The sequence below is a fragment of the Oryzias latipes genome, chromosome 3 (assembly GCF_002234675.1).
Source record: "Oryzias latipes chromosome 3, ASM223467v1".
Classification (NCBI taxonomy): domain Eukaryota; kingdom Metazoa; phylum Chordata; class Actinopteri; order Beloniformes; family Adrianichthyidae; genus Oryzias; species Oryzias latipes.
The window spans coordinates 32,506,324-32,522,942 of record NC_019861.2 but is presented as its reverse complement, the minus strand read 5'-3'; the positions used below and the strand labels follow the sequence as shown (position 1 = coordinate 32,522,942).

Here is a 16,619-nt window from a genome sequence, read left to right as displayed (position 1 = left end):
TTCTAGTGGCAATTTTCTGATGATGGTAAAACAATTATAAGGAAGATCCAGCTTAAAACTGCATTTCTGGGTTAGGGATCCCTCGCTACATGGCGGTTCACTTTTCACTGTCTTACAGATTATTCCATTGCAGTATTGCATGTTTTCTTATTCTATGGCTCAAAGCTTTGGCTGTTGAACTAGTCAATTAATCTCAATTAATCATAGTGCCAAACATAGCAGTGCCTATTCCTGTACAAAATAGGAACGTCTCGCCAAATTTACACAAGGTTCGAACTTTGAGAGTAAAGTGTGAAAATGTTCATGTCTGCCTGAGAAAAGTGTCTAGCGAGTTTTACAGCCTAAAAACATCTAGAACTCTACGTTGTGGAATGAGGTAAACACTGTATTTTTTCGAATGCATCCACTCGCAGACAAATAGATCACTGTACATTTTTATCTTCCTCGTCTGAGCTGGAGTCTGGCTCCAAACTGTTTGGTTAGATAGCTCCAACGTTGCTCGCCATTTCTGGTGCACTGGTCATGTTAGCTTGGGGTTGTGAGGGGCTGTAAACTAGCAGGAGAGTGTGTAAACAAGGAGCTTTTAGCAATGGGGAGGGGAAGGGGATTGCTCCGCATCGCCCCCCCAAAAACTCAAACGCAAATTTCTAATGAAATCCTGCCACTCTGCAGAAACTATGTCCAAGAAAACAACGCAGTTTTTTTTTCCTTTTGGCTAAAAAAAAATAAATCAGAATTTAAAGAACACTGGGAAATATAGCTGCTTTCTGGCAGGAAGAGAAGAAGTAACACCTCCCATGCGCCTCTCCTCTTAACTGGTGATTTCAATGAACAGGAGTGACTCTGTCCATCACAGCCTGGAGCCATTAATCATCTCAAGTGGACGGCGCTGACAGGCAGCTGGCTGGATCACTCTTATTTTCTGCCTTGTGTTGTTTTTTTTTTTTACACCCGACCTTCCTCATACACCCCTGCTCCTCACTCCTCGTTTTGCGACCTCCACCTCCCCCAAATAACAAGGCGACTGGGCGTCAAAACCATCACAGGCAATCACCCATCTGCGTAATCGAAACCTCTGCGGTGGTTAATAGCGTCGAGGCAGCTTATGCTGGCGTTCTGGAGTGAGTGGAAGTGAGAGCAGAAAGCCTGAAATGGATCTAATGAACAGTGATGTCGCTGTAACTCATCATGCACCCTCCAAGGAGACAGCAGCCTTAATGCATTCGTATGCACATGTCCGGCCATTAGCTAATGTTTCTCCATGCAGCCAATGATTAATAAATACATGAGGTTGCCCGCTTGATTAAGGCTCAGATCCTTCTTTAATATTACAACCAGCAAACGGGATCAGAGGTTAAAGCAAAACATGCAGCTAAAATTCCTGTAACTTCAAGCGCCGAGGAAGTTAAAGGTCAAAAGTGTTGAATTATAATGTCTTCTGCCATTTTTTCCCCTAAAACAGAGCCCCATCAATGCCCCTTTGGCTCACCGACACCATTTGGAACAGCTGCAAAAATTCCTGACCCATTAACACACATGCATGTTTTTCAGCGCACAGGCAGGAAATGGGATTCCCTCGTAAGTTTTCCTTCCGCTGTTGCTTCCCTTTCATGACTTTAGAGGCCCCTTACTGAGGTGGGAAAAAGGCCCTCGCCATTTGTCTCTCTCTGTCCTGAGATTTCCGTGCCTGAAGAACTACTCCTTACACGCGGTACCCCCTTCATTTCCACTGGACTGCAGAGAAATGGATGGTGGTGTAATTAAAGGGTACTGACAACAAGAGCCTGGCAAACAGACTGGATCCGGCCGAGCCGCTCCCTGTGATTAACGCTCCGGTTTGAGAGGTCAGCCTCTCGTCTGCAGCTAGAGGTGAAGAACTCACCTCGGGTTCGCTGAAATTATACCCTTAAGAAGGTTTTATCAGCTCCACAACATGTGTTCCTGTCATTGAGGCATTTAAGGTCGTTTTATCTTCACCTGTCCAGCCGTAACCGTATGAACTTCACTCCGTCTTAATGCGACGGAGGGCTGACCCCGGCACTTCCAAACCATAGTCACCTCTTCAAATGACACAGGAACGTGATCCGCACCAGCTGAATCCAGTTACACCAACCGGACATGTGGTCACCTCCACAGGTTCTGGTTCAGGTAGAGGGTTTGACGTGAAAAAGTCTGCTGTGGCAGAGAAACCAGTCCATTTTCTCCCCGTTGATGGATTTCTCCCCCTGATCATCTTAAGGGCGGGGGTCAGCCAAACGCTCAGTCTGTTGCAGAACAGAGATGCTAACAGAAGCCGGACACATCCGGAACCCCCCTCTGATTCACCTTCATTTATTCCCCTCCAAACAAGACGTCTGTGTTTAGAGCAGGAACGACTGCAGGCCAGCCACAACTACATCCATTCATCGGATTCTTCTACAAACTGTAGGAAATCCTTGCAGTTTCAGCAGAAGTGGGGCTGAAAATTAATCTTTAAGATGTTAAAACTTTGCAAATTGTTCATATTTCATATTTTGTGATTTAAACACGTTTTTTTTAAGTTTCTTGACCCTCAGTAAAAAGTAGTCTGATTAAGTTTACTACAACTTCATTTAGTCAATAGACTAAGAATACTTGTAGTACACTTAGTCAATAATAAAAGTATAGAACACGTATACTTGTAGTACACTTAAGTATACCTAAGTATACATTAAAATGACCTTTTATTTACCATCTTCTAAACTTAAAATGTTCCAATCTAGTCTGACAAAGTATTAGTTAGAATATTTCAGTACATGGTCAAGTAGGTGGTCTACTAAGTATACTTGAGGCCTACTTCCTTAAGTATACATAGTTTATCCTAAAAGAGAGGCTGTATACTTGAAGTTGACTTTTTTGGGGGTACCATGTATTGCAAACTTTAAATGTTCCCATTTAGTCTGAAGATTTGTTTAGTTACTTCCTACACTACATGTACATGGTCTACAGTATACTTGTAATACTCCAATACACTAAAAGTCATTTGAGGAAACTGTTTTAACTAACACAGAGACACGTTAGCAGCGAGATCCTTACACCAAAGCGGCCGTTTTAATTGACCAAAAAGCGCCAAAACTTCGTGATTTTCAACCACACAGCAAAAAGTTGTGTTTTGCACATGATCAAATTTAATAAATAACTTTTTTTTTTAAAGCAACACGCCTTTTAGGAGATGTGAGTCCAACAAAAAAAAACAGCAAAATACTTTGTTCCGCCTCTACTTTAAAAAAAAATAGCCAATCACATCTCAAGCACATAAAATATCAGTTTAACGAGTACAATGGGGTTGGAATCATTTTTAATAATGAAATTAATTGCTGAAGCCCCAACTACATAAAGACCACATAATCAAATCCTATCGGCAGAAAAACCATTAGGTTTGTCTTCAGCTACAACTTGGAGATCTGAGTGCAACAACAAAAAACGGCACGGAGGAAGTAAAATACTTTGTTCTGCCACTATTTTTTAAATAAAAGCAATGAAATAACAAGATCATATTAACAATTACAATTGGGTCAGATTTTTTTTATCATAAAATCAAATTGTTGAAGTCTTAACTAAATAAAGGCCACAGAATCAAATCCTCAATGTGCAGAAAAATACTTCCATCAAATGATTTAACAACTTTTTTTCCAGTCTTCATGTTGTGTTATCCCAAAAGTCTTTTGAATTTCACCATTTTTTTCCTACTGCATCAATTTCCAAAGCTGCTTCTTTTTCTTCCAGAAAAGCTGTAGTTTGGTTGCAAGTCTTCAGGTGGAGGTTAACAGAGCTCAATCTGACGTTCAATCCAAAATTTACCATTAATCTCATGTTTAATGTTTAATCTGGCATTTCCTCATCAGGTGCATTATCTGCAGTGGCTGCGATACAAAACGTGTCAACTTGAAACTGCGCCACAGGAATAAGTGTCGGTGTTTGTAAACAACCTTCAGACTCAGTCATTCACGCATGCTGTAATCAGTAGCAGAGATACAGGACAGGAGCACGGTGACCTGCTCTGGTCAGGGGAGCTCCAGTGAATAAGCAGACAAAGAGGGCAGAACGACATGGAAGAAATAAAACATTACAGTCATGGGGCTCCAATGCACAAACAGAAACGTGCAGCAGTGGAAAAGAAGAGGAGCTCAGTTTTTGGCTGTTGAGTCAAGAAAAACACATGAATTGTTTCTTTTACTCTACTAAATAGTAACATTAAAAACGGTGACTATTTTGTGTAATATGTAAAGTTGTTTCTGCAAATAAAGTTATTTTTTTAATACTTTTTCCTTAGCAACACGGGAAACACTTTACTCCACTAAAGACTTGAGAGCTGAACACAATATTTTAGGAAATTTACAGGAAACTTTCTCTTTAAATGCATCTACAATTGCCCTAAATCATATCATTCTAAACTGACATTTCAAACGCTAATCGGTGGTCTGCTTTGGTTATCATCACACAAGAAGACAGCCAAACAAATCTGAAAAGTCACTGAATGACTGCCTTGTAATTAGGTCGCTCGGTCCGTCGTAAAAATGGTTTTACAATAATGTCTCACTTTATGGCTTCATGAAAGAGATGGCATTCATTTTTTAACCCCTGGTCTCTTCTCTGCAGATGTTTTTCACGTCTCCACTTCGATAGACTGTGTGAAAGAAAGCGCTGCGGTGCCGACGCCGGACAATCGTCACGTATGTGAGATCGGCCATAAATCTAACATATATTTCTACAAGAATAAGTATCTACCTATTTCTGTTCATGTAAGACCCAATCTATATTCACTTTCCTTTCCTGGAAACACACCATCAGCAGATGTATTCCTTCAATCTTCCTATCATGTGGAGACTGTGACATTTCATTTAAGCGACGAGACGCGTTGACCCTTTTTTTCTTTGCATGCCGTTTGCTCGCTCTTGAAAAATATCCAGTTTCATGAATCAAGCGGCAACCCCCTTTAACAGCTTCTGCGGGAGGAAAACAGAATGGAAGTGGCTGCAGATCTTTATCAGAGGCGCTTTTGTTCTTTTTGTTTTACTCCTAATGGAGGGCTGTGCTGAAAGGCAGGCAGCTACTTCTTTGTGCAAAGTGACAAAGCACAGCTCACTGAATGACTGCAGCAGAAAACAGCATTTAAAAAAAACATACATAGAAACAATCAAGTTGGGCTCATGAAAACATTATTTTTGTTGCCAGCACTCCCTTAACCTTTGTGCTATCTTGAGGGGTCAAAATGACCCCACCCTTACATTGACATGTTATCCCTACCATGACAAAGGTGCATTTCATGTAATCCACGGACACCAGGGAGGATCAAAAATCATTGAAGAAAAAAGGTTTAGCACACTGTCATCTGGACCCAACAAGACAGCACAAGGGTTAAGGTGTCAAACCTGGCAACCAATTTAGCATCGAGCGCTTTTTTTATGAATACACATGGATGTTGCTGCTTAGTAGAACATTAACAAAGTGTCATGGTGGTTTGCACTACCACCAAGTGTTGGTGTTTCACAACAGTCAGCGTGTCCGTCTTTTTGTCTATTTATGGACCTTTGATGAACCGGACCATGGTTTACTCAGCAGCACTACTGAACAAGTTTTAAGTGTGCAAATAAGTGTGACTGATAGTTTTTAGATCAGCTTCAGCCTCTACAGCTAAACAACACACAAACAGTCAAATTTTACACAAAAACAATAGAAAAAAACACATTTCCCTCATCAGCTCAATGTCACGTATCAGACAAGCGCAAACACATGCATTATGGGTCGTTAGACAACAGGGCGTGCACATTGATCAGTTGCTTAATGGCACACTGGAACAAACCATCACATGCAGACATCACGCATCTCTTTTGACATTAATATTCAGACCTCAAAGTCAAAAAAACAAAACATGGCAGCGAAATTCCCACCGTGATTCACTCTGTTCTGGATTTTTGACCCAATGATTTATAGGATCCAACTGCGTTCTCCTTTCATAAAAGCCTATTAGCCGCATGAGTCTGAACGGTCCAGCAGCCAAAGCAGCACATGGTCAGCTCAGCTCGCCTGCGTGCTGACCAACTTAATAAGTTGTGCCACTGACAGATCTACTTGACTCTGATAATGCAGGATCAGCTGAGGCAGATCTCACCAGCTGACACCCTAAGGCATTTACTCTGGGGAAGGGAATTAGTCAAAGACTCCAAGGACATGCGGTGTGGGTTACAAGATGTCTCCTAAGTTGATCAGTGAACTTGCATGCTTGACATGTAGATAAGAAACATCAGACGAGCGAAAACAAATTCACACCGCTTTGGATTTCTGACGGTCTGGCATGTCGTAATAATTAGATGCAACCAATCCGTTGGTGCTGCAGGGCTTATAGTAATAAATTCAATGTAAGATGTAGAAATAAAAAAGGTCAACTTCCTGAGGAAATAATGATGGAAAAGGAAGTTGGCCGGTATTTACAACAAGGGCAAAGAGGAAAACGTTGGGTTTAAATTAACCTCCTTTGAATCTTGAACGTTAAAGCAAAGGTGAGATGCTGTCCTTTAAATTAAACTCCAAAAATGAGTCCAAGCCTGCAAATAAATTACCGATTGAAATTAAACAATAACTGCTTTCCCCCACAAAGGTCTAACGCATCACATGCTTACAAGACGTAATGTTTAAAAAAAAAAAAGGTAAACCTTGACAATTGTGGTAACATTAAGAGGCTAGAAAGAGCTGAAATGAAGAGCTTACCTCGTTTCTGCATAAAGGTGAAGAGATCGTCCAAAAATTCCTTCCGTTTGGGATCGCTGTCCAGCTCGTAGAGCTGAAAGAGAACACAAAAAGTAAAAAGGAATGTCCTGCTGTGGTTCTAACATGATGAACCACCGGTGAAAGTAGGTGCCTGCCTGCCTGCCTGCCTGCCTGCCCAGCCCAGACTGTCCTCTTCCTTTCTAACAAGACCATGACCAGAAGAAAAACACATTTGCAAAAACATTCCTTTAAATATTTTATTACTATGTGGGCCTTTAGGAAGGGTTGCATGAAGCTTGAATGAAAGCGTCAAATACATTTGCTAAAAATCAAAGAATTATAAGCTAATTTGACAACATTTTCCTGCAGACACAATGGAGTGCATCGGAGAATGGATCATTTGGAAATGTCTCATCCTTAAACTTGGAGCAGGAGGTGAAGGTGTGGTGTTTGTAAAAACCTGATGGTCATGCTTTCTTCTTCTTCTTCCGGGTCAGAACCAGTAAAGACAGACATTGCTTTCATACTCTTTGCTCTCCAAACTCTGGAGTGGGTTTAGAGAACTCACCTTTGCAAAGTCCCTGGAGGCTTCCCCTCTTCCTCTGTTGCTGTCGGCTTCATCTGTCCATCCTCCACTGCCATTCTGCAAACGAGATAATCAAGGTCAGAGAGGAAATAAACAAGCAGAGCGGAGCCGTCTGCGTGGAAAAACCCAGTGACAGAATCTGAGAACCGATCTTTGTGTTGTGGTTCTCCATGCTTTGTACTTTAGCTTTTATTTTACAACATCCAACTACCATCAAAGAACTTCCTCTGCTTTTTTGACCATGACAAAAACTTTTATGTTATCTTCCTTTAATGTTCATTAAAGTGTAAATCCGTTTTCTAGACATCCTGTTTTTGTACATTAAAGTTTATGTGACACAATCTCTGGCCTGGGCAGGGTAACAGTCCATCACAACTGATTATGATTGACAGCTCTCCATGCAGTGCGGACATTTCTTTACTTTATTCCTCAAACTCTGTATTTTCTTTAAGTTCCCTAAGAAAATGAGTTTTTTCACTTCTGATAGACATTAAAGACCTTTCTAATCTATTTTTGATAGATATCTCTGTTTTTATAACATTTCTTTGTAAATATTTGTTGACAGGAAGCAGAAAATCATTTGCCTCCTCAAAGATTGTACATTTTTTAGATGATGTTTGCGCACACGCCCACGATTGGGATCGTTTTATGGCTCCGTCTGCTGGAAATAACTGTTTTCACTGTTCCAACCGTTGACTATATGAGAGAACTGGACCCAGTGAGTGTGACATCACCCATAGAAAATGGCTTACTTCCGGCTCCGAGCCAAATATAGTCAATTCAGCCACCAGTGTCCTTGGGCAAGACACTGAACCCTACTCTGGTGGCACCATCTAAGGCAGCGGAGTCACCGTCAGTCTGTGAATGTATGTGAGTGGAGGAATGTTCTATGACTGTTATGTGCTTTGAGCCTTCAATGAAGGTAGAAAGGCGCCATATAAGTAAATGCCATGAACCGTTTACCATGTTGGAGCCAGATGACGTCCATAGGCAGTAAGGGTGTAACAATGAATCGACTTAATCGACGACTCGATTTCTATTCCTACGATCCAACAAGATTGATCTGTCTAGGCCAAGTTGTTAATCAAATTCCTATTCCATTCTAATCATTTAAAAGTGAAATACATCTAATATAATTGATATAAGAAAACACTATCCGACCAAGTGCATCACAGCAGACAACACACATGTGATGTCACCAAAAACTGATCAGTCCATCATTCCAGTCCAATGTGTGGAAACACTTGGAATTTAGCAAAGACTTGTTGTTTTAATAATGTTCCCTTTAGATTATTATGTGGAAAAACAACAGTGGGCTGAACTTTAGGACACTAAAATGTGAATGGATTTGACATGAATTCTTGTTTACTTGTTTGTTTGTACACATATTTCATTTACACATGATGATCTTGCAAGAAAATCTAAGGAATGCGTAAAACTTCACCTGCACTGTTCAGTATCAGGTATTTCTCTCTGAGTCACACTGGTTGACGTTTTGACTAAAGATGTCCTGGATCCATGTTAGGTATGGGCAACCACAAACTACAACATGAGTCAAGTCGTTAAAACGAATTGTTACACAAACTCCAAACAAACAGTGATTAGCTCGAGTCGGGCTAACTTGCTATGGCAACTACTACTACCAATCAGAAGTGAGCTTGTTGAAAGTCCATACCCCTACAACGTGCAAGTGGGCTACACGACATCTTTCAAACGTCTTGAACATCGGCTTCACCGACTTTTTTTTTATTGGACTTGAATTCATAACTTGAATAACTCCCACTACAGGAAAGAAGTTTCATAAAGAAAAACTGAGGATTAACAAGAAAAGAATGTGCCAGAGCAAGAATGGTTATTCCGACAAATAGCCAGTTATTTCTCTATAGATATCTACGGGATTTTGGCTTCTTGGAGCCAGCGGGTACTTCCTGTCTGGAATGCTAGGGGGGGCGGGTCACTCAGTTCAGGTTACTACAACTTATCTGTATGTTGGAAATGACATGGATGTTTCATCATCAAAACACTGACATGTCAATCCCTGATTCTGTGGGTGGTAGCACGCTGCAGATCCGACGTAGATAAGTCATCTGCGAGGACAAAACTAAGCAACGTCTGAAAACAAATGTTGGCTTCCTCTCAATGAATTCATCCAGAGGTTGAAGGAGGAACCCCTGGAGTTATTGTGCCCCTGAGCTCCGAAAGCCCCCTTCCCCCTTCACCCTCAAACATCTCCATTTGACCCAAACCATCTGCATCTGAGCCTGCCCTGCCCCCACCCGTGTCTTCCGACACAGCTGGATACACGGGCCCCCCCATCCTCCAATCTTAACGCAGCTGTGACGGGTGGCCAAGTTCATGGAGTGTAGCTATCAGAAGAGGCCAGAGGAGGGTGGGCTGGTCAGCAGCCTCTGTGTGCACACGCACGTACGCATGCACACAAAACGTGCATTGCTGATGGTGGCGGCGTGGATGTTTGTGAGCGCGCGCGGGGGGGGGGGGGGGGGGGGGGGCAATGGCCCCACAAGACGGGAAGGAAGGAAAATAGGGGCAGAAAGGAGTGCACGGTATGTGCCGAGCAGGAATGTCTCCTAAAGACAAAACCTATAAAAGCATCGGGAATCAAAACAAGATCCGTTCGGAGGGGGACGTTAATAGCTGCTGCTCGGGGTCTAGTTTCAACTGGTAGCCCATTGGTCAGTGGCAATTACAGGGCCTGAAACAAGAGCCCCGGGGGCAAAGGTTGTCAAGGCCCCTGAGAGCAAGTCATTTTCACCCTCTCACTCTCCTGTGTAACCGCTGTCAACATTCATGCTCTCTAAACAAATATTCATTAGCTACCAACTTGCAACACAACAGCGACAGCTGCTTTAAGGTTACCAATTAATTTGGAAGGGACACTTACAACTAAAGAAAGAAAAAAAAAAGTCTGCCCCTGCAGGTGTGCGAATGTTCGTCACCACATTCGGAGAGCCAACATTTTTGAACAGGTGGGTAGTAACATATAAAAGAACAATAAGTAATTACCCACCCTTTTTTAAACTAAACATTAGGAAGAAAAACAACTGATAAATCAGTGTTCAAAGCTACAGAAGATTCTATGTGTGCAACATTACATGGTAAACTCAAACTATGTAAATGTTTATTGACCTTTGCACAAAACTTGACCATCTCTGTTAAACTTTAATCTTTTATAAATGATTATGACTTCAGATAATTCTCAGTTTACACAGATGGTCCAAGGAAATGGGCCCCCAACCTTTTTTAAGGCCACGGACTGGTTTGATGTCTTATAATATTTTCAATCTGTACGAGCCTAAAGTGGGCGGGGTTTTTTAGGTTTTAGGTTCATGCGTCGTGCTCTGTAAAATACCTGCATCTGCTCTAAACTTTATTTACCCACTTAAACACTATCATTGAGGAAAAACTGAAATGTGATTTAGATTTAGCTAAAACATCGAATGCCAACTTCAACCTCGTCCAATTATTAAGGTGTGAGCAACTTTATTAGCAGCATCCACTTAACATTAGACACCCAGTAGCTGAAGATTTTGCATTATTATTGTGGTCTGTGGAAAAAATTAATCCATACATTGAGTAAAGACTCCTGGTCTGTCTGTTAAATGTAAATTTCTTTTATTTTGAAGTCAAAGGCTCTTCTTCCGTTTCCGCACTGACTCTTTTCTGCTAAAAAACAAAAACAAAAAAAACAACTTTCTAAATAAGTTAGTTTTTTTGTTGACTTTGCTACTTTTCGTGCTTCAATTTAGTGGTCTGCAGAGACAATGGATTAATGTGTTTGTTTTATCTGCGGCTTGGTACCAACTGTCCCACGCACTGGTATCGATTCGTGGGTTGGGAGTTGGAGACCACTAATCTAAGGTTTTCCCTTCGCTGTAGGTAGAAATGGGCCGGATGGTCTCCGTTTTGTTGTCATTTCACGTGAATGTCAGGATTACATGTCAGGATTGAGGTGGTGGTGCAAAGGTTGAGTGGTCAAAAGATCGGAAGAGGTTCAGTTCCCGGCTTGCTTGCCTTCTTTTTTATAGTGTCCTTGGGATAGACATTGAACCTCCATAACCCCCCAACCCGTAATCTGGTGATTATGGGTTGATGCCAGAAAGGTACTGTGACTGTAAAGCACTTCTAGCTTTAAAGGAAGGTAAAAAAGCCGTGCCATATAAAAATTACGCTAGGGCTGCACGATATGAGCAAAACTTGCGATTTGCGATATGAGTGATCAATATTGCGATGACAATATAACTTGTGATACATGAACAAATACCAAAACAACCAAAAACATCATTTTCATTTACCCGGAAAACCGTTAGATTTGAAAAAGAGTCAACATAACTGAAATTATACTCCAAATAACCCTTGTCTACATAGGAGGCGAGCATCTTACATGCAAGGGGACCATATGATTGGTCAAATGCATAAATGGATTTAATTGATTTCTTAAATACCTAAAGCTGCCATAAGATTGTTATCGCACATTTAAGGTTACCATTTATCGCAATTTTAACAAACCTTTGCGATATGGGTATGGCACAGCTTGATATTGCGATAAATTTGCAATTTATTGTGCAGGCCTGGTATATGCAATTTACCATTTACAAACAGGATTACTGTATGCCAGCAACTACAGGAATCAGGATTAGGGTTTTTATTCACAAATGTCCTTTAATGTGAAGTTAATTGGTCAATTGCGATGATTGCGATAATCATAAATGCCTCTGGGTTATTGGCCTTGGCTCTGTTAGGGGGACACAAATGTGTTTATACACACACAAACACACTGTCCCTGAGGGACATTAGTAGGAGAGAGCAGAGGTCAAGGTGTTTCTGACTTCAGCTCTAAACAAAGGTCTAAAGGGACAGAACAGTAGCGTCCAGTCATTGTCAAGATGTAAGCCTCTGCATTAACTCTGCTTTAAAACCCACAGTAACCATTAAAAAAAAAAAGAATTACCTTTGGAACCCAACACCTACAGATTTAACTGACCTAAAGGTACCCCAGTACTGTAAGCGTTGGAACCAGACTGATATTGAATTGGATTAGTCATCTGCGCAACGCCGTCAGAAATATGACAAAGTCCTGTCTTTAAAATTCCAACGGCATCTGCATCTGTCCGCACATAGCTGAGGCACCATGCTGAGCTTTACAAGTGGTTCCTGTTTCAAGTCTGTGGTGGTCTCTGCAAACTAGCCGTCTCCACAAATGCAGGGCCTCCACGTCTGCAGCATTTAACACAGACGTGAGCTCCAATGTAATATCCCAACTATTTCAATTACGCATCGTTCCTTTCGGAAGCTCTCTGCTTTTGTTTTTTTAGATCCAGATCGCACAGAGATAAGCTGCCGTGTGATAAATGCCAAACTTGTGTGTCACGTAATGATGCTGTTTCTTTGAAAGCGGAAACCACCGTGGAAGAGGGCGGGTGATAGTGGGCTACTTACTGACCAGACAGAGACGGACGACGGCCCATCCTGAGGTGAAACCCTCCCACTCATGTTTCCATCGTTGTTTTTTAGGATTTCGCAAAAATTCTAAAAAACCTTCCACTGTAAACATATTTTTGAAGCTGCCTGAAGCTGAACCTTAATTTCATAAAGCTTTGCATTGAATGAACAACAGTTTTGACAAGATGAACATGTAACACACATGATTAAACATGTGATATGATATGAACACGATCAGGGATCTACCTTTCCACTGCACATGACTACTAGCTATAGTTGCTCCTTTAGGGATCATGAATTGAGAAGTTTATTAATAAACTGTTCTCCGATACTTTTGTTTTAATATGTGTTCATTAGTTATTAACATTTCAATAAGAGATACAGAAGTCCTAACATTTTTCCTCACCTTAAGGCTAATTTAAATATAGATCATATTTGACTCCCTTATATTTTGTCCCCTTGATGCCAGTTCAGTTAAAGGGTCTATCATAAATAAATGTTGATTTTATTGCTGTTAATCAACCTTTTTCAATATAAAATGTCTCTAACTCCTAATACAAATAAAAAAAGGGGGTCCCTGTTATGACACCAAAATTTAACAACATTGTATCATGAATATAGAAATGATATAAAAATGTTGATTTTTTTGTTGTACATTGACTTTATTTCAACGTAAAACACTTTTTCTCACCTAACGCTCACTGGGTAACAGCAATTTTAAATAAGCGTTAACTATTATGTGAAGTAAGTGTTGATTTTGTTGTTGTTAATCAACGTTATTTCAGAATAATGGTCCCAAAATTTTTCTCATCTAATGCCAGTTCAAATAAAGGGTCTCTAATATATAAACGTTGATTTTAGAGTTGTAAATTACGCAACACAAGAGTAGATAAACACTAGAAATGGCTGCATTTTTCAGTGGCTTTAAATAATTTTTTTTAAACGACTAATTTGAAAATGAATTTACTACATCAGTCTTCATGGGTGTTTATTACCCAAACAGTCATGACTCGGCATCCGCTGGGTCATCCGGTCAGAAGATCATGTAACGATTTTAGAAATAATGTCACCATCCATCACTTTATTCATAGTTCTCGCCACAGAACTCATGATAAAGATGGAACATATATGCAGAACACAGTTTGATCCCATCAGTCAAGAGAAAATCATCCCACTTAGAAAGCAATGAATCCTATCTTAGTTCAGATTTTTTCTATTATTTCTAACCAACAGTAACTTATATTTATATTTATAGCTTAATATAATTATTCTAAATGTATTTGTAATTGCAGTCATGTGAAAACGAAGACGCGTGATCTGAGAGGTAAAACATTTGACTTTACTTATATTAAAGCAGACTTCACGGCAGCATGATGCCCGGAACCAGAGGCTGAAAATCCCAAATCATCTCACCTCCACCACCATACCAAACAACGTGGTAAACCTGTCACTGGGAACAACAGCCACTGGCATCTGAGAGTTTCCAACTCGCAAACGAACTGATTCACAGTGGAACTCCAGAAACTGTTAAGAGAAGACTGATGGAGAGCAGAATTTTCTTATCTGAGATCATTGGTGATATATGACAGAGATCCAGCAACAAAAGGCCATTTCAGATCGTAATCCCTCCTGACATTTGTCATCATGAAAATCCGGTTTTATCTATAGAAAAACATGTCTGTTTTTCAAGTGATTTTTCTTTACAGCGCACACACACGGGCTCAGTAATTATAACATGAGCCATTAACCAGGAGCAGACATGTTGGCTCTTGAATTGGGACCTTGGTCAGCTGAGGAATGTTAACACCATGTTGCTTTTTGTTAAGTTAGAGCGGCTACTGATGTGTTGGGAGCACTCCTTATGATTAGCCTCCTCCTGCTTCATAACGGCTGGCGCTTCTGCAGAAATGGCTTCCAGAGGAGAAGAATACTCCTGCATGTTCATGCCTTTCTATAACAGACATTTACATGGCTTGCCTAACACGTTTCATGTTCATTTCAATGAATCCCTTCGAGCCACGCTGCACAGGTTTACGATAGCAGGAAAAGAATATGACACCATCATTTAATGAACCGTTATGACACAATTCCTCCCTGTACTTGCACGTCTGTTTTGATTGAGAATACAAAGCAAAAGGGTGGAAAATGAGGAAGCATTTACAAGGTGACCAAACATGGACTCTAAATCCAACTCACTCGTCTTCTCCTCTTGTCTTATTGGCTCTCAGTCCAAATTCTCCGTCTAAACAGCCCTAGAGACTAAAACAGAGTAAAAGTTCTATTTCTGGTGAAAACGCGAGCCCAACCTGGAGTCTAAACAATGGAGAATCGCAACGAGAGGAACTGCTCTAAATAAGAAAAGACCAGGGAGTGGTGTTTGGAGAAAGAGGCTGCCATTTTTGGTGAACGGTCAACAATTTACAGAGAAGGAAGTTGGTTTCCTGTGAAGAATTTGGTGGATTTGGAACAATAAGCTTCCTGTTTTAGTTTCAGTGGAGGAAATGGAGACAGAAAAATCTGTTCACCAAATGATGGTGAGATATGGGAAAATGTAAAGCACGTGTGAAACATGAGTCAAAAATAAAATAAACAGCTTATAAGTTGATAACTTAATGTGAAAAGTAGTTGGCATTCCAAAATATAATTTGTCTTGAGCATTGACTGTATATGAGACCTGGCCTGAAATAGTGTGATGTGAAATGGTTTACTCCAACGAAATGAAGTCAATTCAGCTGCTATACGGACGCTGCCATGTTGGAACCAATCAGTAAGCACTGATTGGTCAGAGTCAGTCTGAATTTCTATGGCAACCACATCTCACCAATCTGTAGTGAGCTTGTTGGAAGGCCACCCCCTTTGCAGGCTTTATGAAATCTGACAAATATTTCAAAGCCTTGACTTGACACCAACTATTTTTATTGAGGCATCTGATTGGTAAGTTTATGACTTGAATAACTTGAACTACAGAAAAAATATCCTGAAAAAATAATTCTCTAGAACATGTAAAAAAAAAAGGTAGAAAAAAAGGATGGTATATTCTGACCAATAGAATGACAGAGTTTTCCCAAAGTCTCTGGCATCAATGTTCAAAATTCGTTAATGTCATTGGAACACTCAAAATGCAGCTCCTTCACGGAAACAGCCTTTGGTTAGACAAAATAAAGTCAAATTAAAGGTTAAAGTTAGTTATGTTTAAAAGTAGTACTCCTACCACGGCAGGTACATACTAATATTAGGTTGCAAAGTAAAGTAAGGAAGTTAATTCATACACTATATCTGAACAAAATTAAATCTGGCAACTAACTGAATATTCTTCTGAAACTACTGAGATCTATCACACCAGTAGAAAGTACACAACCATGTAGTGCAACAAAAAGTAAAGATACTGCAGCTGCTTGAATACAAACTACTGACTGATGTTGTAACCAGATGGAGCGGTACAAACCACATGTTTCATAGAGTTTTCTTGAGCTGAAAGCAGCTTTTTCCAGATACCAGACAAGCTTTTTCTGTTGTCTTCTGGGAGCAACAAAAACCTCCTTTCAGTCCTGTGACATTCATCAACGCAGTTCATTATCATATTGGGCTGCATGGAACTTTATAGAGGTACAGCAATGCCCTTTTGCTGCAGAGCCCCATCTAGCACTTAATCTCAGCCAAACTCCCCCCTCATGGAGTCGCACAAACACTTCATTAACCTCTGCCTTAGCCAGACTGTGCAGCTATGAACAAGAGGTGTACTGCTTTGGGTTGAGTAAAACCTTATTCTAAATACTGTATGGAAAAGTACATTTCTTTCTCTGTGTGTTTAAGTTGAAAAAAGTATCATTCCGTTATCTGGGAAAGG

At 40.5% G+C, this 16,619-nt stretch overlaps 1 protein-coding gene across 1 annotated transcript in view; it reads right to left on the bottom strand.

Annotated features, from left to right (window-relative positions):
• The window catches only part of LOC101163802 (AT-rich interactive domain-containing protein 3B), a 65,685-nt gene that overhangs the window by 25,271 nt on the left and 23,795 nt on the right, over positions 1-16,619 (bottom strand). The window contains exons 3-4 of the mRNA XM_011493975.3: positions 7,295-7,369; positions 6,727-6,799 (exon numbers count right to left, since the gene is read on the bottom strand). Coding sequence (XP_011492277.2) covers positions 6,727-6,799; positions 7,295-7,369 — 148 coding nt within the window. The remainder of the gene's footprint in view (positions 1-6,726; positions 6,800-7,294; positions 7,370-16,619) is intronic.